Here is a 21,649-nt window from a genome sequence, read left to right on the forward strand (position 1 = left end):
GACTTGAAAAATTTATCTTGGATGCTCAGAAGTTGTTTCCCAGTACACACGGGCTCAAAAAAATAAGTTTTCCTCCAGTAGGAAACAAAAGCAAGCAATTGAAGCACAAGCAAGAAGTGGAAGAAACTCACTGATGATTCCAGGATGCCTTTTTCTCACCCCATTAAGACCCTGTGTTGGTTTGCTGTTTCTTCATATTAAGTACACTTCAAAACATGCTGGCCAACACGTTTTAAATTATATTCCAATACGAATTTACAACTTCTGTAGTCAGTGTAGGTCTGTTGCTTGCTTCCACTGAAAAATTGTTCATTCTATTGATCCAAGTAACAGTTTTGCCTAGGAACAGGATGGTTTGGTCAGGAACGAAAGCAGAGTGGTATGTGACCACTGAGAACTGCAGTTAAGAACCTACAGATAAGATCTTTGTTTATCCTTCCACACAGCACTACGCCTTGTAGGTAATCAGTCTACCTCACCACATGCTCCTCACAAACACAGAATATTTGGGATGACTACCTCAAAAATGACTCACTCATGGCATTCCCCAGCACTTGGCTCTTCTGCAGCTAGGTGGCAACAATAACTGAGGCAAGAGACCCATCACCATTTCGGCATCCAACTCCCTGACTCACTGTCTTGGTCAGAGGGCCACACAAGAGAGGACAACCTGACCTGACTAAATTGATTTCATCAAACCAAGCAAAGCTCATCTGTCAAAGCCCTGAATTGTGCCACATCAGACCCCCCACACCGCTCACCGCCAGACCCTGCTGCGGACCCCACATACAGAGAGGTGCATTTCCTCACACCCATTACAGCTCTGAAAGGAAGCTTGAAAGAAATCTTATTTCTGCTACTGACAGATACAGATGTTTTCCACTAAATCAATGCAACCACAAAGAAATAAATTTCTCAGAATTTTCCAACTCACACAACCATGTTGATTTTTCCCCCCCCCCACACACACATTTTGTTTTGGTTTTATCCCACTATTCTAAGACACTTTATACAGGAGAACTTGTACTCGAAACAAGCCTTTAAATACTTTACCATTTCACTTACAGAAGTATAATTGCATTGAACCTAAAACACAGTCCCAGTGCTAGCTGTAAAGCCTTCCGCAAGATTACAGGAACCAGATTTCTTTTTTAATGGAAACAATTTAATTCTGTTTTATTGTTTTAGTGAAATTTGTATTGTAGCTTCACCCACAGCAGGAATATGGAATCATTTAAGACCCCAGAGGCAAAAGGCTCTGGAAGCCACGGAAATCACAGAATTAGAACAGCCTGTAAGTCGTGTTGCATAGCTGAAGACTGCCTTTCTAGTCTCAGCCTCCCCATTGCCCATCCCACTCCTCTCTCCAACGTCCTTGATCTTCTTGTTTCTCGTAGAATCAAACTAGAGGTGATGAGTGGCCCCATCAGGTGGTCTGGCTGTGTTTGAGCATCTTCTGGGAGGTATGCCAGTGCAGCAGAGAAATGCTGCAAACAGCAGGCTGGAAAAGCTCTGTATTGTGGAACAAAAACCACCACCCCCAAGACACAAGTGCACAGCCTGGCAGTGAATGATACAGTGCAAAGCACAGGTTTTAGGAAATATATAGGTGCCATACAAGAGGAACCAGTGACGTGCTGTAGGACTGTGTCTGGCACCACAGCACCACAGACTTGAATAGAAGAAAGCACTTTAACAGCTGGAGGGATGTTGGACAAGAGGCAATACATGCCGTAAGACATGGAGACTGTGATGAGTATAGTGTGGTGCAGGATTTAGGGGAGCATGGCTAGCACTGCAATGCATGGCCTTAGAAGCTACAGTTGACAATCCTTTAAGTACTATGGCAGGGGAAAGAGAGGGGAAGGAGACAGGACACAGACAGACAGACAGGGTGTCTGCATTCTTGGTGCTTGACAGATCAAGAAGTCCTTCCTGCATGACACCACTCTCACCCTGTCCTCAGATACAGAACACAAGTCATGCTGAATACACTTACTGCCTACATGTATCAAAGCTGGCTGTGCTGCATCACATCAGCGTCTCAGTTGGCTGGTCAGACTGGTCTTTTGGGACCCAGATGTTACCATCTGTGATTTTGTATAATATCACTTCAAGTGAAGCAACATTTCACTCCTTGTCGAGGGGTATGTCCTTCAGCAGATTGCTCCCTGTCTTTCACAACATCTCCTTGCTCCAGTTTTCCAAGAAGCACACATGACGTTAAACTTACCAAGAGGCACTTCCCTACTGCTGTACTTTTCTAGCTTGCCTTACTTTGTTCTTAGCATGCTTTAATGTAATGCACATCTAATTTTAAAAATAATCTCCAAAACAGCACAAGACATGGGAGCACTCCTGTACAATTTAAAAGTCGTTCCCCAGATAAATTTCTGGGATCTCAATTGAGTGCACATTACTGTTGTTAATGGTTTAACATTATACCAGCACCATCCCAAGACAAAACTTAAGTGTGTCAAAAATTCAAAACTGTCTGAAGGAGGAAAAAAGTTCCTGCTTCACAGGGAAAAAGAGTTAACTCTATAAAATGTAACTACTTGGGTTTCAACCTGCATCATTTTTTGCCTGCTGACACTACAAAGCAGTGCTTCTTCAGCTCATTACTAACATGCATTTAACAATTCTCTTTGTCTACATGGCATCACTGATTTCTCATATATAGTAATTTTTTCCTCATACTGAGTTTTTTCTATGCCACTATCCATTATTAATAATGCCACAATGACACTATTAAAAAAAAAAGACATGTTACTTTTGAAGTATCAAAATATCTTTTTCTTTGTATGTTACCTTTATAAAATGAAGCTTGCTTTCCTATAAAAGCAGTTAATAATCAATTTTCCCCCAAAAAATCACCTACCCATTCAGTCTCAGTTGAGCACAAGTCCAACAACTGAAAGGACCAACTGTTACATAAAGTCATCACTTTTAAGAGGCAAGAATAGGCAGATACTTCCTAAAAGCTGACAAGCCACCCATGCAGAAGATGTCTATTAACCCAGTGGCTGATGCACCTTGTAAGGACTGCATTTCTCCCTCACCCCAAGAGCAACTTCTTCTAATTCCAGTTACAGCAAACTTCAAATCAGCCCTGTCTACAGCTATACACCATTCCAGGGGGAGGAACTAAACTGGACTTTAAATAAACAGTTAACATTTATGAAAGTGATAAACTAACCACTAAACAGCCTGACTGCTACCATAGCGTGATGTGTACAATCTCCCCTTAAGGCTTTGAGTTCTTGGTTTGCAAAAGAGATGCACAAAGGCATGAAAATCCCATAAATGGTTTGAATTCTTGAAGTCTGACACAATTTTGTCCTTTTAGGTCCATGTGTGCGTGTGTAATCTTCTACAGAGAGGACCTGATCCTGAACCTCTAACATCACATTAAGCACTAAAAATAACCTATAGTTCTGCTGCTGTATTAAGAGCAGTGACAAAAAGGTCACCTACTAACTTCTGCATCACTGTGTTAGGTCTTTGTTCCTGCTTCATGTCAAATCCGGTTGCTCTTCTTCGTGGTTGTATTTAAATAAAAAATAAAAAATAAATAAAATGGATACTCCTTGTATGCTGTTGGTAAATCAGAGCATCTTATAGCTTCCAGAATGTAGATGCTGCTCTAGTTACCCCTAGCAGGTACATAAATCACAAGGGTATGGCTGATTACTCAGAGACTAATAACACGAGACAGCTGTTAACAAAGTTTTACAGACAGAGCTCTTCAGTGTAACGTCCCTTCCTGGGGATATTGATACACGTGAGAGAAGTGGCAATAGCAGGGGAGGGAAAAACGTACTTGTTCTTAACACAATATCTAATAACAAACTCAGTCCAGAAGTCTCTGAAACAAGTCAAAACCAGGCCAGAAACAAAGGGATGTAAATACTGGCATAAAAACAATGGGTGCGTTTTTGTACTTTTTTTCTGTTTTAATCCAATATGCTCCCCTTCTCAGTTTTGATTTCTACAGTTACTGTTGTAACTGTTGTCATTTGTTATTTTTCTTCTATTTACTGTTCCTCTACCTTTTTAAGTTACATTTGTATGTTTTCCAACAAATTAACAACAATTAGGTGCTCAGAGGCCTCCAGTTACTACAAGCTTCAGTCATTTTTTTTTGCAAATTGGTACAGAGAGTAGAAATAATCAGGAGTAAATCAAGGTTTCATGTGAAATTGAGTACTATTTTAGGTCTGTGACCAAGATTACACTTGATGAGAGAAATGGGGTAGAAAGAAAGAACAAGTTGTATTTCATGTCGATTGTAAAATACTCTAAACTTCACTAATCCTAGAAACACAAGATTTGGAAGAAGCCGAGCCACATTATTCTAACAAAAACATTTTGTCTTCAACATAGCTTTCCAGATGAAAGCTGAAATCAGAGAATGGACTTACAAGAGCATTCAAATAGACTAAAAACTGCTAACAAAATTAATAATTATTTTGGTCTCCTTGTTTCCCACCTATACAAGTTGCATCCTTTTTGTAAAAGTGACTTCTGATGGTTATAAATAAAGACTGTATGAGATTGAATGGCGTGGAATCGTGGAATCATAAAATATCCAAAGTTGGAAGGGACCCACTTAGAAGTGATTTGCCCACTCATAACACGGTATTAGTCAATCCAGAAATATCATGAACCTCACTGAAAAACAGGGATTTACTTGCTTCAAACAACTTAAAGCTGCCTGGGCAGCCTCTCCTGAATGCATACTTTAACTCAAGTATTACAGAGACGTATTGCCAAACTACTTAGAGATCAAAAAACCTTCTTCAAACTAGAGTTTATTTTCACAAAAAATAAGTTGATCTGCCACATGGTTTGTGCTGTGTAGTGATCTCCAGCTAGTGATCAAATTTTCAAACTTCCCAATCATGAGAAATGGCTCACTCTGTCCAAAGACGTATTTGGAAACGTAAGTTCAACTGTAATACTTTGGTGTGCTACTTTGTAAGGGAAAAACACACAACCAGATGGATTTGGTTTAATTTGTGAGAATACCCCTGTTAACTATGCAGTGGTGGACTTTTATTTAAAACGGATTTATGGAAGCCTGTTTGATCACCGTTCATCCTGTTCTTCGCTGACGGGCACCGCAGTGACCTTGTTTACACCCAAGTTAATCATTAGGTCTTAAGGAGGGTGGGGAACAGCACAGAAAGGTGAGAAATGGGGAAAGGGAAAGTAGAGTTTATTTTCTAAAACGAAGACATTAAAAATGTCAAGAAGTTGTAGGAAAAGCAAGACAACAACAACAAGGGCCTCTCACAGATATTTTATCCTTATGCAAACAGAGCTTCGTGTTCCCCATCCAAGACCACTACTGGGAAGGTGATAGCAGCCTCCGTGTGCTCTCTGTCAAAACTTGCACAAATTGTCGACTCCAGCAGTGCTTTCAGCACAAGTAATGGAGACCCATAAGCAGAAAGCTGTGAAGTTCCAACTTGTTTCCAAGCAGCCACCACAGAGGCTACCCGGAAACAGAGTCCCCTGGAGGACAAAAAAAAAAGACTCACAATCCAAGGACTAATGAGGTCCCTCAAAACATTTCCTGCTCTCACTTCTATAAGCATCTTCTCTACTGAAGAAAAAGAGTCGAGAATCCTCTGAAAGCTGTTATAAAACAGGAGATAGTGAGACTGCTCCTACCCAAGTTAAGGCCAACATGACAAAGTAGTACCTAAGGGGAAAAAAAAAAAAAAAAAAAAAAAAAAAAAAAATGGAAAACACAAGGAATAGAGGGAAACAGAGCCACAGGAGATAAGATGAAAGGGGGAGGGGGGGGGAAAGGTTGGCAGCAAGTATACCTATGGGAGGAGGAGGAGGAGGAGAATTAGGTTATGGTAAAAGCATGACCAGGGGAGGAGCAAGGACTGAAAAAAAAAAATCATGCAAGCAGGAAAAGGGGAAGATCCAAGCAGTGCACTTCTAACTGGGAAATGACTACTCAAAATTTCCATTTGAGAAATTTACCCAGAGCCCATCTAACTTGCCCTTAAATAGTCACACTGCTCCAGCCACAGTAAGCACACAAACTTTTTACATTACTTTTCTCTCTTGGTGTTTATTTTAAATTGACAGAAGTATCAATATCTCAGAAGCAAGCAATCCACAGAAGAGCACTGTGGGCATATAATCAGGGTAACATGGAAGCCTTTATAACCCCAAGTTAATCTCTTGAGGTATCCCACCCAGCTCACGCGAAGTAAGAAACACATTCCTTTTAACCCCAATGTTTTTGACTCTAATAGATATAAAGCTGTCATCAACCTCTTCGTCTGCAGACACAAAGCTTCATCGACTGTTTTGCCTCTCACGTGCACATGCCTACAGACTAATCCCGGTGAAAGATGCTGGAATGAGAGACACAGAAGCCAAAAACATGTATTTACTTGCACAACTGTGCTGAGAGCAGCAGTGCACATCCCCTTCCCAGAGGGAGGATCAGCTAAGGCTGACAAACCCTGGGACAAAAGGGAGAGCGCAGACCCCCACCACATCACACTCTCCATCCCCATGCTGAAACCACCAAGAAGGGAAGTCTTTGGAGACAACTGTAGAGCAAAACTGCCTAGCAAAGCAACAGCCCAACTTAAAAAAAACAACCAAATCATGATTTCTGTCTTCTCTATCTCGACCTGGACTTCCATCACCCTACATATCTCCCACCTGGGAGCCTCTGAACATCTGGTTTAATATTGCTAACAACTTCGTCATCACAGCATGGAAAAATACTTTTTAAAAGGAATAAAACGGAAACAAGCGTGAGCACAGAATTCAATCACACGCAATATTAATCAGAGTAATTACACACTGACCACAGACAACACAAAAAACACTGTCCTCTCTGAAGCACAGTAAGGTGGCTGCCTCCATGGCTTGTCAACTGGTACTTCCATGGTTTAGGTCTTTTCCATATGGAAACTGGGTCAACACCTTTTCACTATGAGTAATTTTTATACTCCTTAGCAAGCACAAAAAGGCCTCTGTTGACTCTAAAAATAAATCCTGTACTCTAACAGGTCAAGCCCAAAGTCACTTCATTTTCTAAAAGCAGTAACAAACAAGGAACGTGGAGTGTACTGTATCTCCAGCACATGAAACCTGTGTCTGATAATTTTGTGTGGTTAATACAACGCAACAACCCCCTGCCCTAGGGCCTTCATCTCCAGCACGCAATTAAGAGCTTGCTGTTTTAAAGTTTCAAGGTTTTTGTGGTTGAAGGAGTAGTTCATTAGTCACAAGAGCTCCTTTTCTTGAACCCTTGTTAATTAACACTCTGATGTCTGTTCCCACAGTGGAAACAAGAGCGAACATTGCAAAACTGACCGCCCCTTGGCTCCCAAGAAGAAACAGGGTGATCCCTTTAATTTGGTTTGGCTGCTGCTCACACCACCATGTGGAACTGCTTTGGCTGATTGCAACAAAGTCCATTACTCACGTTTGTCTCTCCTGCCTGCATGCACCCTCACGAACACTGTGATTACTGCTACACCCATGAGCGACCCAAGGAGCAGTTTATTGTAAGGCAACAGCTGATGCAGCTGCCAGATAGCTGTATGAAAGGCCGGCTATCTCCTACACAGTTACGAAACACTTCTGACTAGCACCTTACCCTAACAGTCACCGACGAGGCGTAAGTACAGGCACCTGGGAATCACCAGACATCAGCACTGGCTAATCACAAGAATATGTCAAACTGCATGGCATTAGCAGAAATGCTGACAGTGCATAGTTCTTCATCATGGACAAATCCACAGGAGGCCCTACTGGATTGTCCTAGGATATACTGCCTTTGTTTGCATGCCTACATTACTTTATGTTAATAGTCCCCAGAATACTTCTCTTTAGAAGTTACTGCTTGTATGAGCCAGGACACACAAGGAGTCTTGAGATTAAAGAGCAAAAATCCAAAGGGAGCTTGAAACACCTTGAAAAGCACCAAAATAACAATGACAAAGTCATTCTGCTGTGCCACCACACTTGGCCTGCAAAGGTTGATGCCATCACAGCTGAAGACTTCATGGAGAGCTTCACAGGAACTCAAAAAGGATCAGAGAAAGCTTAAAGGTCTTCAATGAAAGTAGCAGGTGGTTTCTCAGCAATGTGTGAGGGAAGACATGCAGAGCAAGAAGCTATTCAACCATGAAGAGCTCCAAGAGTGAAATCAGCTAGCGCAAATCCAAAGCAATAGAAGAGGCAGCAGAGAGGGGGAAAGGCAGATCCAATTAGCTAGACAAAAAAGATTTTGCAGGAGTGAAACACACTGATAACATTGTCCCTGTGACAGGAGAGACCTGCCTTGAAGCACCCAACACAATAGGCACTTTAAAGCACATCGCTGAAGCATCTCAGCTTGCTTTAAACAGACTGTGTCAAACAGCAAGATTTATCAATTGAGCAGTCGATCACCAAACCTCTCCACTGCCCCCCCTCCCCCTTTTTTTTTTTTTATATAATTGCGTTAAAGATTTAAAGGAATCACTTCAAACAATTTGCTGCCTGATGAATTTTCATTATTCCGTGCTGTTTTACAGCCCTGGTCAGGCACGCAGTGATAACGCTGCTTCCTAAAATAGCTGAGACCTCACCGGACTGCAAGTGCAACGCCCTAAATGTAAGGAAGCCAACTGTAAAATGTAACAACAATAGAGCCAGAGAGATCTAAGATCAGCAGCAGCAAAGCTAACCAAGGGCTCTGAATCATACACATGTCCAAAATACCACTGGCCTGACCAGGAGCCCTACCTCCTTCCCAGAAGTGAAGTATGAAGTGGAGCAGAGGAGGGCAGGAGAGAGCCCTGTGTCTGCCTCAGCCACTCCAACATCTTCACCCAGCATTTTTTGTGATTATTAAGAGAGAAGAGTGAGAGCAAATACTCCAAGTACTCCACCTACTCCTAATAGGATGGTAACAAGATATTTCTGACCATCTGCCAAAGCTTCAAACAAGTCTTAAAGATACTTTAAGATACTTACAACAAAGCACCATCAAATATTTAAGAAAGTCAGCCAATTTAATTGATGGCTAGTTGCTTCTTTCTCATAGCACTTTAGATAAATTGGATATTGTTTCTTATGGGTCATGTTTCTGGTGTTTTTTGTTTGTGTGTGCGTGTTTTTTTTGGCAAGATCTGTTCCAGGACACAACTTCCTTGGTGCTGCTTCCAGGCAGTGCATAATTCCTAGGCGATAGAAGCATCTTTAGGGAGGGCCCTCTTGTGTACAGCTAACAAAACTGCTAGAAGGGTGCTATAAGCAGAACGCAAATTGTTTAAACCTTGATAGAAAACCATTCTCAGAAGTTACCATATTTTTTAGAATACCCAAAGACAGTGAAGAACATTAAATGGCAAAATATGTTTCAGTAAAGACACGAGATAAATAACTGTTGAGTTTCCAGCTATCATTTCAATCCACACTTAATCCTTGGAAAATCAAGGATGATACTGGCCAATAAAATTACACGCATTATGCTCAATTACACATGGGTTAGAAACCACACAGTCCGTTTGGTATTCTGCAGCAACCAAGCCATATTAATTTGAGCAAAACCTGTACGCATCCATACGAGCTCCCAAGCTGGGAAATGAGTACTTCTGCAAATGACAGCTGAATGAGTCTCCAGGCACGTCTGGCAGGTGAGACTCCTCTGCTGGGAGCTGGAAATCCTCTCCAGTCATTCTGCCTTGAGATACCAGTACAGATTTTACCATGCTAAAAGAACATATTCAGCATTGTTGCTGGCCCTATGGCCACATCACAGCACCCCATTGTCAACCACCTTATTTCAAGAGAGAGTAACTTTGTATGTCCAAGAATCTCATCAGCTTGGTATCTATGCACTGCAAGGTGGTCTAAGAAGGTACAATATTAAACAATATTAAGCTTACCAAAACCTAAAGTCAAGGTATTTCACCAAAGGTTTACTTCCAGCAACACCAATGGAAATTATTTTGCTGCTGGCTTCCCATCATGGCTAGCACCATAACATATGATGGTTCCTGCTGTAAGAAGAACCCAAATTAGCCCCAGATGACTGCTCCAAGTGTTTCTAACAATACCACAAGGATCTAAAAAGTATCAGCTACACCTGACTCAATCACAATTGTTGAAAGACACCATTCCATGAAGAATCACACGCTCCTGCTCATCTTTCTGCATAGTTTTACAAAGTAGTTCACCCAGCAGACGGGGCAGGAGGGAGCTAGACACAGCAGAAAGGACAGAAGAGGCTAGTGATTATCACACACGCATCTGTTATTACTCTCTCATGCCATACTTTCAGAACTTGGTGTTGTAACATACCGATTTTTTCAACAGATGCTAATAGCATAAGATATAATTACATCTCTTCCACATACAGATCACATTTGACTACATTCAACAACTTTTCTATACATCAGATGCCTATTGATTAGTAGTGTTTCAACAACCCTACATGAAGCCATGCTTTCCTTTTATATGCCTGCACACCCTTTCTAAATAGGCACGCCTCATTTTCTGTTGTCACTTCCTGCACTACAGCAGCTCTGGGTGACTTATGGCGCAGGGAGCATCCACGAACCAACAGCATTGAGCCATGCTGCAGACATCATTGGATGGGCCCAGCTGGGGACTGACATGCTTACACTACCAGGATACCCCACAGAGCCCTTCTCAGCACTCAGTGGAGCTCAGAGCATCATTCAGCTCACCCCAAAATACACGCAAGATCTGCTGAACCATTTTCTAGGCTCCGGTGACTAGAACAAGAATACAGACATATAAATTAATCATGTCTTAATCCCGATTTGAATGCCACCCGTGGTATGACCAGAGGCAAATCACTTTCCTTTACCACATGCTCCATACTCAGTGCCATATGTGGACACCTGAAGGAGCCCAAACAGACTGCCAAGGAGTTTATAAGTAACATAACTGAATCCAGGGATGGAAATAGCCATGCCAACAACACTCATGCTGTTTCTTGTACATAGATAACCTACTTCTGGTTAGTTAAAACTGCACTGTGTAACAGAGGCACATCCTGAACTCCTCACAGCTTTAACTCCCTACCTTTAAAATAACAGCAGCTTCCTACTGAGAGGGATACAGAAAGAATATAATAAAGATTGAAGTACTGGGGATATGGCCACAGTGATATATTACAGTTAAATCAAGATAAAAATTGCACAAGGCACAGAGCGTGCGCTTATCATACCTAGAGTCTTTGTTTCCCAAAGCTCTGTTCCAGCCATCTTCCCTTAATACTGTTAAAATCTTTATGAAAGTACCTCTGCTAGCCAGGATCCTGCCTGCCAGCATCAGCCTAATAAAGCAGTAGGCAGCAAATCATTGAAGAAATATGAAACTGTCAGAAGTGCAACCACAGGAATAGGATCTCTGCTAGTGAGAGCCCCCCTGCCAGCCAGTGCCTCCAGCAGAAGCACAGGTTTGTGTCAGCCCATTGCAGTGCTCCAGCATGGGTATTGCTGCATCTGCCAACCCACATCCACCGTCCTGAACGAGGAATGAATCTCATCCTCAAAGGCCAGTACTACACCTTCCTCCAATATAGCTGTTAAATCCTAAGCATAACTGAAGGCAAACTATGTTCTTTTTTAAAAAAGAAAAAAAGAAAAAAAAATCAGTTCCAGCTACATAACACACACATGCTACCATGAGATACAACCAAAATTGGTAAGAAATAAAAAAATTACTGACAGGTTTAATTTTCAAGTTCTTGTTTTCCTCACATATGGATTTATTTATCCCGTGCTGTTCTCTCAAGTAGCATCATGTATGTTAGAGGAAAGAAAAAGGATTGTTTTAAAATACAAATAAATAACTATGATACTTTTATGTTTACACAGGCATTGTATTTGACAAGAGGTATAATGTTACTTCCTCTGGTGAATACAGCTGAAGTCCAAATACTACATGCACTATATTTATAAGAAAATCTGTAAGAAAAAAAAAAGTACAAGGACACTGAATTTATAGCATATTTATCTTTCAACCAAAGTTTCCATTATAGCTTGCATCAAGAATGCCAACAATTACCAAGTTATGCTTTGCCATAATCCTCTCAAAACTCTGCTTGGTGGAGCCCTCAAGCACCCCGCACCTTGCTGAGGACAGGCAAGCAAAGCTGTGAACACAGATCTCCTCTAGATCTCCTGAGGGGGAAAGGGGCTGGAGGAGCGGCACCCTCATGTCAGAGCAGGTACCTGTACATTTCACCAGGCTTCCACTGTTTCCCTACAGGGCTTTCTGGGCACAGCTCCATCCCTGGACCTTCACGTGTTTTTCAGTCCGCATTCTTCAGGCGTGCCTGAACTGGCTCTCACAGCCCTCCATCCTACGCAGGAGGACAGGAAAAAAAAAGTCTTCAGTCCCTGCTGCTCTGTCTCCCTGCAGCCCTACACCAACACGCACACCTGCGATCCCTGCGCCATGCCTCCTGGAGCAGCATGACAGCAGCCACCTCAAAAACAACATTTTTCAGACACCAAAGACACAGTACTGGTGCCCCAATGGAGATCAGCAGAGCTTCACTCTTCTGCTTGCATGTCCAGCTGTCACCATGGGCTGCCTTCTGGCTGTCACGGCAAGGACACAGCTTCTTCACCACAACAGGGCACGGAGGAGGAGAAAACGCTGCTGCTCAGGACAGAGCATCACCTCTGGAACTGACGACAGGAGCAGCATCGCAACAGAAAGCAATAGTTCCTTTTGGTTACGCAGTGGGGGCCTTTTACAAGCTAAACAAGTGAAAAAGCCCAGCTGAAGCCCTTAACCAGCCTGCCTCACAACACAGACAAAGGAAGCAATACCTTGAGCCCTGCCCTTCTGTTCAGGCTGGGAAAGCATCTGTATCAGACAAGATATCACCTATTTAATGACAAAATAGGCATATTACAGAGCTTTTCATAAAGCATTCACCTGGCAAACTGCATTCCAGTAATACAAGACTCGGTGAGATAAGAAAAGATATTATTAGCATTAATGATAAAAGGATGGCAACCTAAGCAACATTCATTTTGCACACACAAGGCAGAGACATCAGGATCATATTAGCCTAGAAGCGTGTATCAACACTTGCTTTAGCAGAAGCCTTAGCCCTTGATGAGCATCAATTAAGTGCTAAATGGAGTTCTCTCCTTTGATCAAGAAGCAAGATAAGATCACATTTACACCACAGAGCTTTGATTGCAACACCACACCAGACATTTGGCTTACCTACACCTAACTACTAATATAAGAAAGTCCAAAAAAAAAAAAAAAAGATTTTGGTATTGCAGTGAAAGAGAAGTGTCTTTATGTAAAAGGGCAGGAGTAACACGTATAAGAAACTACACGACCTCAGCACTACTGCAGTATTAACATACAAGTCGGTCAGATACTGAATGAACGTCTGTAGACCAAAGTTGCAAAGGTCAGTGATTTGATCTCACCAAATCAAATACAGATACTTGGTTTTATCCAGCACATGCAACATTTGATGAAAAGTAGTTACTTTTCATAACATCACAAATATCTATTTTAATAGCTAATGAATGTTTAAAACTGGATTAAAAAAAAACACACAATCAGGCAGATTCTATGTACCTCCTGCAGATCCTCCAAGCTGTAAAATATCATTAGTTGTATTCTGAAAGGATGGAAGCAGGCATATGGAAATCTGCAGACAATCTTCTTATGCAAAGCAAGCATGGCCCAGGGATATGAACGATACCTCAGACTCAGAAGTCATCTCACGCTAGAAATTAGAGCCCTAATGACAAAAGGACTATATACCCTGCCTAACTTCAGACAGAGATACAAACAGTATTTTATTTGAATTTCCTAACTCTTATTGCAGCCCTGTGAAGTAACATTAAAATCTGTGAACAATCCTGTGACCACAAGAAACTGAGTCCTAAAGAACTACTTGTAAATATGTAAGAGGTTGCTACAGAGGTCCCAGCTCCATTATTTCCTATCCACCCTTCCTTTCCCCTCTGTAAGTTACTGACAACATCAGTATCTCACTACCTTCTCCTTTAAACAGGACTTACATATTTGGAGTATCTGGAGGACTGAAAGCAGAGACACTCCCAAAACAACAAACCTGTAATGAGGTGAGATCGGAGCATGTGATGACATCAGTAAAATGTAAGGTACAAATTAAGACTAATGACATCACAAGTACAGAAAAGATATGATGGAAATCAATTTTTACCAGTTAATTCACAGAGGCACTGATGTTGGGACTTATGCACTGACATAGCTTCTGTGTGAAGCTTCCTTGCAAAGCCAAATCTTGTTCTAAGATGATGCAGCAGAGAACTGAACAGTCTCAACATCTCTTAACACTTCTTAACCGTTGCAAGTCATCAGCTGCTTGACATGCCTGGAAGGAGCTTAACTGATAGAGCAAGACTTAGATCAGGCAATCCAGAAGCTTAGATTTAAGAAATCAAAAGGAAAGAACAAACACCACCCAAAGAAAACCCCACATGTTTCTAAATACTTCTTGACAGGCCGTCTGCACGCATCACTCCAACTGCAATTCATCTAGTAGCATCTGTTGGATAACAACCTTTTGTCAGGCTCTTTTACTTAAGAAAATAAAGCATCGTGACAAATTTCAACATGCATTTTATCTAGTGCCCTGCACTTTGTCTTCCATTAGCTCGTGCAGTGTGCTAGACAGTGTACAGACAGAGGCATGATCCTTGGCCAGGAGGACTTACATGCTGAAAACAGAGTCCAAAGCAGAAAGAGGCAGAAGGAACAAGCACATAGTAACTAGAGTTATGAAAGTCTGACAGAAGAAAGGAGGATTTTGCTCCAGAAGTCTCAAACAACGGAAACAAAAGACTTCTGATCACTGAAAGAAAGGCATTTGAGAAAAAAATGCAACCAATTCATTGGCCAGTTGCTACCCCTAAACAGTTAGAAGAAACTTCATCTAATAACTACCACCACTACTATACCTCTAATTGATTAGTACAAGTGTTTAGTTTAACAGTTTAGTTTAGTACCAGTGTTTAGGTACCACCTAAATATACTTTTTACCCACTACCCACCCACCTGTACCTTAAATTCTTTGTCAGAGTTGCATAACAATTTCTTTATAAAGATTACAATCAACTTTCCAGTAAAGCCCATGGAGAATTTAGCATTTAAAACGTTGCTTTTCAAGACATTATTATGACAGCACTCTACTTCTAGACCTGTGATGTTTGGTTAAAATAGTTTGAACAGCCTCTTAATGGCAAAGCAAACAGAGCTGACTGTGAACACTGAAAGATCATAAAAAAAAAAAAAAAAAAAACCACCACAGAACCCACAAGCAGCTCAAGAAACTGCAACACAGCAGAAAAACATGAAAACGTGATCTGAACACACGAACACAGAGGCCAACTCCTCTGTTTTATTTTTTCATACACACTTATCTTAGCAACAGTGAATGAATAATTTTAAACCAGCATTCGTACAAACTGGTTGTGCAGCTTTTTCACTTCAAGTTTCATCCCACAGACAAACACTAAATAGATTTATTTAGTATTTTCACCTTCTGCTGGCAAAACATTATGGGCCGGCTACAGTCAGAATTGCAGTTCAAATACCTGAAAAGAGAGTGTGTTCATTCAATACCATTTCCTGATGTGTTTAATAAGGCTGTTTGAATATATTCTTAAATAATCAAGCAAACAGAGAAACTCCTCTGCAGTTATGGGCAAATCTTTCTTCTACTTTTCATTGAAAGCAAAACACTCTCTTAAGAGAGAAGTAGCAGTTTATTAGCATTAGATTTTTTTCCAAATAACTTGAACACAATAGTGTTTGCTTCAGAATACTTAAAAAGAAAAAAAGCTGGAAAAAAAAAAAACTTCAGTGCTGTGTGTCACTCATAATTGCTTCTGAAATCCAGCTCCAGTTTGCGGCTCCCGACACACAGTTAACACAGCTGACCTTGCTGAAATCTCCATGGGTAAGCGAGATAGCACTAAAAAAAGAACACCAGGTCCTCACGATTAATTGCTAACTATTAATAAATTAGCATATTTCTCTTCCTTCTTCCAGGCATACCTATAAATAAACGCACTTTCCCTCAAGATTGACCAGGAATGGAAATCAGAGTATTTTGTGACATAACAGCCACAGGAATAAACGACACCCATGAACTATTGGGTAATGGAATAACTGAACCTAGAGCGCAATAAAAAGACCAAAGTGCCAGCTCGATCCAGAGCTAGCTGAGCCCACAGCTACAGGAACAAAGGCCAGATTGTAATGGAGACTCACAACAACGACGGCATCTAACCACAAGCATGTCAAACTGTCTTTACCGTGTAAAATTTGGCTTGAAGTCACAAGTCACATAAGTATGCTAGGCCTGGGGGCAGCAGGGAAGAGGGAAATCAGGCTACTGAAAACAAAGAGGAGATACAACTATGTTGTCTAGTAAGACAGTGACATTTTTCACAGAGGAGAACCTTCCCTTACACAACTTTTTGGTCTCACATCTTTTGAGGAATGACCCTAGCTGCAAGGTTTTCAGTAGCCAGGGGTTTCTGGGACTACAGGATCACATTACTATGTTTTCTTCAAATTGTCGCTCTGCCAGAGAGGTATGACACTTCTGTGCTGGAGATTTTTCCACACACATGGCCCTATGTCAATGGGTTCTTGATGGTTTCTGCACCCAGGATAGCCAAGCCCAGAAAACTACAAGTCCACAGTCAAATGATACCAGCAGCAGTACAGCAAATGTGCTGCAATCTCTGTGGCTGTTTGCATGTCCCAACATAAGCTGAATTACTCCAGGACTCCTTTTTTTTAAAGCTCATGGGGAAGGAGTAGAGCAGTGTGAGAAAGAAGTGAGGACTCTGAGCCTGCGAGCATCTTGGCCTGCACAGGAGCAAGGCTGCAGGTCAGCTGCAATGCCAGGCAGGAGCAATATCTCTCCCAGAAGGATCAACTCAAAAAGATCAACATCTCGGTTCAGTCAGTTCCAAGAAAACAGTGAAGGCCAAAACATTAAACAAGCTCCACAACCACCTGCAAGCAAGTCAATTCAACACAGCAACCTATACACACACACACACAAAAAAAGTACCTTTCCACTGCTGAAGATAACCCCCAAACACTTCTCAAGTCCCTGTCACACGGTAAGAGAAACCCGTGACTACACCAGCACCTCTTCTGGACAGAAATTGAAGAGGTGCCCATACAGTTACCAGTTTCCAAATATTGATGCAGCAGCTGAAGATTCTTCATATCCTTGCTAAAAAGCATAAAAAGCAGATGTAGGTGAATGCTTCACCTACAAAGTTGCTAGTGAGCAAAAGTACAACTCTTCAGCAGCAGCTTCGATTTCACTAGACCCACTCTTCACAATTCTACTACTGTCAGTACGGTTGCTTTGCCAGAAATACACCCTTCTTCACAAAAAAACGGCAGCATTCTAGTCTGAATTAACAAGAGAACACAAGCGACAGCTTCTTGTATCACCTATTGTTGCCAGAGACAAACAAAGCTCTTTTCATTTAAAATCTGGCTACAAAAATCTAAAAATATTCACTTCTGTGTAATTAATTCCAAATAGGTTCTATTTTAAATTACAGATAAAGCCTGTTTACAGAATCTGCATAGAAATGGATAGCTCAAAAATCAAAGAAAGGAACTATTCAGGATAAGAGCTGTCCTGTTAAAAAAAAAAAAAAAAAAAAAGTTAGTTTTGTCTGTTTGTTTTTTAAAGGAAGCCAGGTTCACAAAAAGCAAATAAGCTAACTGTCCAGAAGCAGTTATACAGCTTACTTTTGGATTTGGCTTTTTGGTAATTGCTTCCTGGAACAGGGGAAAGTTTCTATGCTTCTTTTAGTTGGGAAAAGGTGGGGTTTTGTTGTCCTTTTTTTTTTTTGTAGTTGCTGTTTTTGTTTGTTTTGTTTTCAGTCTAAAAGTATCAATTAATAGACGTTTGATTGTAAACAATTCAAAATAGAAAAACAGTTCCTGGAGAAAACTTCTGTTTTCCATTGAACATTAAAAATGGACTAAATCAGACCATTTATTTCCGCTACTCCCTTAATTTTTTTCCAAGATGCTTTTATCGCTGTATGACATGCATGCATCATTATCTGCAAAACCAATCTCCCCACTGCAAGTTGGCATCTCCCACCATAGTTATTTATGTCATTCTCCTAGAACACATCTCCATGGCACCACAGCACTAACTACAGGCAGCAGACATCACCAGCCAAACATTTTCTCCCAGAGCTTGACCAGTTGAGTGAAGATCACGGTATTACATTCCTAGATGGACAGTGATAGTCAAACAAAAGGCCTAAGCTCCTCTCCAAACATTCTGTTAATCAGTGTATTTATAAAACTAGCCTCGAGAATTGAAGATAATATTCATAAGTTAAAATACAGACTATTGGTCTCCGCTCAAACATAAAATGCAGTGGTTGTGAACTACATAGTAGTCAAGCATTTTGGCTTAAAAATAAACCATGAAACATAGCATTAATAAGGCTGCTATTAAAGTGTCAATTTTAATGAGCAGAGATGAAAGTCTAGCCAAAAAATAAAGTTTTCCACATTTCTTTATTACAATCTTGTCATGCAGGGAGTGACGTATAAAGACGCCGTGCACTGAAGAGGTCAAATGCTTACCTGGAAACTGAAAAACAACAGCAGAAACAAAAGTCACTGGCAGTCTTTAATTTATTCCTTTGCATTTCAAAGGACACGCGTTAGCATTAGTCAGAAGATCCACCTTCCAACTACAGCCAGGCCTCAAATTATTCTGCATAACACTAATTGAGGGTCCAACTAAAGAGTTACCTGTTCAAGAAACCTGCAAGTAAAATAAATTATGCAAGAAAGCAAGCCAAGCATGCTTAAGTATAATAAAGCCTTTTAAAATGATTAGCAGGTTTACTCTTTAATCTGGCAAGGTAACAAACTTTCAGTGCCCAAGAGAAAAAACACAATGAGGGAACAGCATTATATAAATATTCCACATGCCAAAGCAGAAGGCTTATTTCATTGTAACAATGCACTCCTGTTTAAACCAATACCAAGAGGAGAAAGAGAGGTCTTTCCGGGGAAGTTACTTAGATGTTAACGCGTAACTTCGGAGCACGTCCGTGCGGGCTCCTCTCCTTCCAGAGGCTGCGCGGACAGTCCATCATTGGCACCGGCACGCCCGGACACATGTTCACACTCAGGAGGGCTGGGAGTATCCATCCTGCTCTCTGTACGAAAACATTAGCCTGCTTTCCAAATTTGACTCAGTCTCGAAGCGAACTCCTGCCAAGTGCTGACCACAGGCATGCAGTCTAATCAGCATTATGGTCCTGAGACATCGGAGTAATGGCTGCTATAAGTGAGTGCCGCTGCTAATCCAGGGGAGCTTTCAACTCTCAAAGCATTCGTAATTTCGCATCAACTTCAAATCAAGGAAAGCCTGGGAAAACGCTTTATACAACAAAGGGTGATGGCCCTAAAGCACAGTCCTGCGAGACAACAGCAGTCCGCCCCACAAGTCACAAGCCTCTCACCTAATTCAGAGCTATTTCCCTTTTGATTTTCGCACTGCGGAGCAGGAACTGCGAGCGCAGACCTCTAATTGCCATTCAGAAAGTGCCATTCACTGGCACTGTCCGACCAGGTTTGACAGAGTGGAAGCCAAAACTGCCTTCCCTCAAAAAAAAAAAAAAAAAAAAAAAAAAGCCACCGAGCACGGCAGGTGTCCCCCCAGAGGGACACGGGGTACCTGCAGGCACAGCTCGCAGCCCCCACCTCCTTTCCCCCGGGGAACAGCTTCCCAGCGCCGCACCAGCGGACGGGCTCTGCGAACGCCTTGCTTAACTCCAGCTCTCCTCCTGAACTCAACTTTGCTTAACTCACAAACCAAGGTGTTTTCGGCCAGCGGGCGGGTTTCGCCCGAAGAGCTGCAAGCCAACCCGCGCGGCCGGCCCGCTGGAGGGGGGGGGGGGGGGGGCTGCCCCCGCCGGGCACGGCCGCAGGGGGACGGGAGCGAGCGCTGCTGGGGGAGCTCCGCCGGAGCCGCGCTGCCCGCCCCGCCGACGGGGCTCACCTCCTCCCCGCGCCCCGGAGAGGGAGGAAAAGCGCCCGGGGCTCACGGGCACCGAGAGGGAACCGGCCTGGAAGCCGCCCGCTCCCGGGACGGGGCTGCCGCTGCGGCTGGGGCTGGCCCCGCTCGTCCACGGGGCAGCCGAGCCCGGCAGCAGAAAGTTCCCGCGGGCCGAGCCGAGCCGTGCTGGGCAGCACAGGCGCCCTTACCCTTGGTCCAGTCCACCACTTGCTTCGGGCTCCACCTGGTCACCGGCTCCATGGTGGGCTCGGCCCCGCCGGGACCTGCCCCCGCGGGACACCGGCACCGCCGCTCCCGCAGCCCGCCCGCCGCGCTCCTCCGGCCGCGGACTCGCCCCCTCTCAGGCTCCCATCCCCGCGGCCCCGCTCCCCGCCCGCCCCGCGCCGGCCGGGCCGTCCCCCCGGGCCGGCTCCTCCCGCGGGCCGCGGCCGGACCCGCCCCGCCGCCGCTCCGCCCCCAGGTGCTGCCGCCCGGCTCCCCTTGGCCGCCCGGAGCTGGCCTCACGGCCGGCGGGCTTCGGCCTCGAGGGCCCAGCGGGAGCCCGCTGCCCCCGGCCCGGCGCCGTGTGTGGAAAAGTGCCGAGGAGAAAGTCCCCGTGGGGGCTCTTGGGCTGAGCTGCCCTCGAAATGGCAACCCCCAGGCGGCCCGGCACGGCACGGCTCGGCTCGGCCCGGGGAGGAAATGGCCGCGGCGGGGCAGGGAGGCTGCTCCAGGAGGGTTCGGACGTTTGACTAAAATAATAAATAAATAAAACCAACACACAGAAAGTGAAGTTTCTAAGAGCCCGGCTTCGAAAGGAAAACTGGGTGGTTTTCTGTGCCAGTACCGAGAAGCCTGCGATCACCTAACTGCTCCCCTCCTTGGCTGTAGCCTTCCTCTGAACAGCTGTGTCGTGGTTGCTTGAGTTTACTCTGCACATTTTGTATTAGAAAACTTTTATATACACATACCGGATAGTGTGTTTCAAAACATGCTGAACACAGCCCCAATAACATATGTGTCGTGATGTGTGGCATTGTACTTTGATAATTAACACTTTTACATAAACATGACTGAAATCTCTACACGGTGTTTTTGCACAGCACACTGAAAGAAAGTGAAGTGGGGTCAAAAACAGATACAGATCCTCCTTTCTTCTGCAAAGCAATTAAATGTTGTCTTTTACACTGGCATTTCTTGTGCAGACCTCCAAAGTTCAGTACGATGACAAATGTGGCTGCTACATGAATGACTCCAATAAAGCTGATAGTCAATAAACTGTCTGGACTTTAACAAAGGGATGATTTCCAGAATTACAGCAGTTTGTTTCTTTTGAAACTACTGTTATTTGTGCCTTCCACATTCACAGTTGCTTTGTAGTGTTTATAGTTTTATGTAAAACATTGTAGGGGTTGGTGTATTACCATGGTGTGTACAAAAAGGCAAATTAAATTTCAATATATGCTGTGCACATGTGAAAAAAAATGTTTTTGAACTCTCAAAAACATGATTTTTTAAAACTAACGTATTTTATAGGCTCGG

General features: G+C 43.0%; 1 protein-coding gene across 2 annotated transcripts in view; it reads right to left on the minus strand.

Moving 5' to 3' along the window:
• CNKSR3 (CNKSR family member 3) overlaps positions 1 to 20,497 on the minus strand; it is a 58,099-nt gene extending 37,602 nt beyond the window's left edge. Inside the window, exon 1 of one of the 2 annotated variants that reach the window (XM_068677141.1) lies at positions 20,317 to 20,497. In XM_068677141.1, coding sequence (XP_068533242.1) covers positions 20,317 to 20,368 — 52 coding nt within the window. In that variant the 5' untranslated portion in view covers positions 20,369 to 20,497. The remainder of the gene's footprint in view (positions 1 to 20,316) is intronic. The other variant, XM_068677142.1, reaches the window with a different exon arrangement.
• Between the last annotated feature and the right edge of the window lie 1,152 nt (positions 20,498 to 21,649).

Source organism: Anas acuta, chromosome 3, assembly GCF_963932015.1.
Source record: "Anas acuta chromosome 3, bAnaAcu1.1, whole genome shotgun sequence".
NCBI classification, from domain to species: domain Eukaryota; kingdom Metazoa; phylum Chordata; class Aves; order Anseriformes; family Anatidae; genus Anas; species Anas acuta.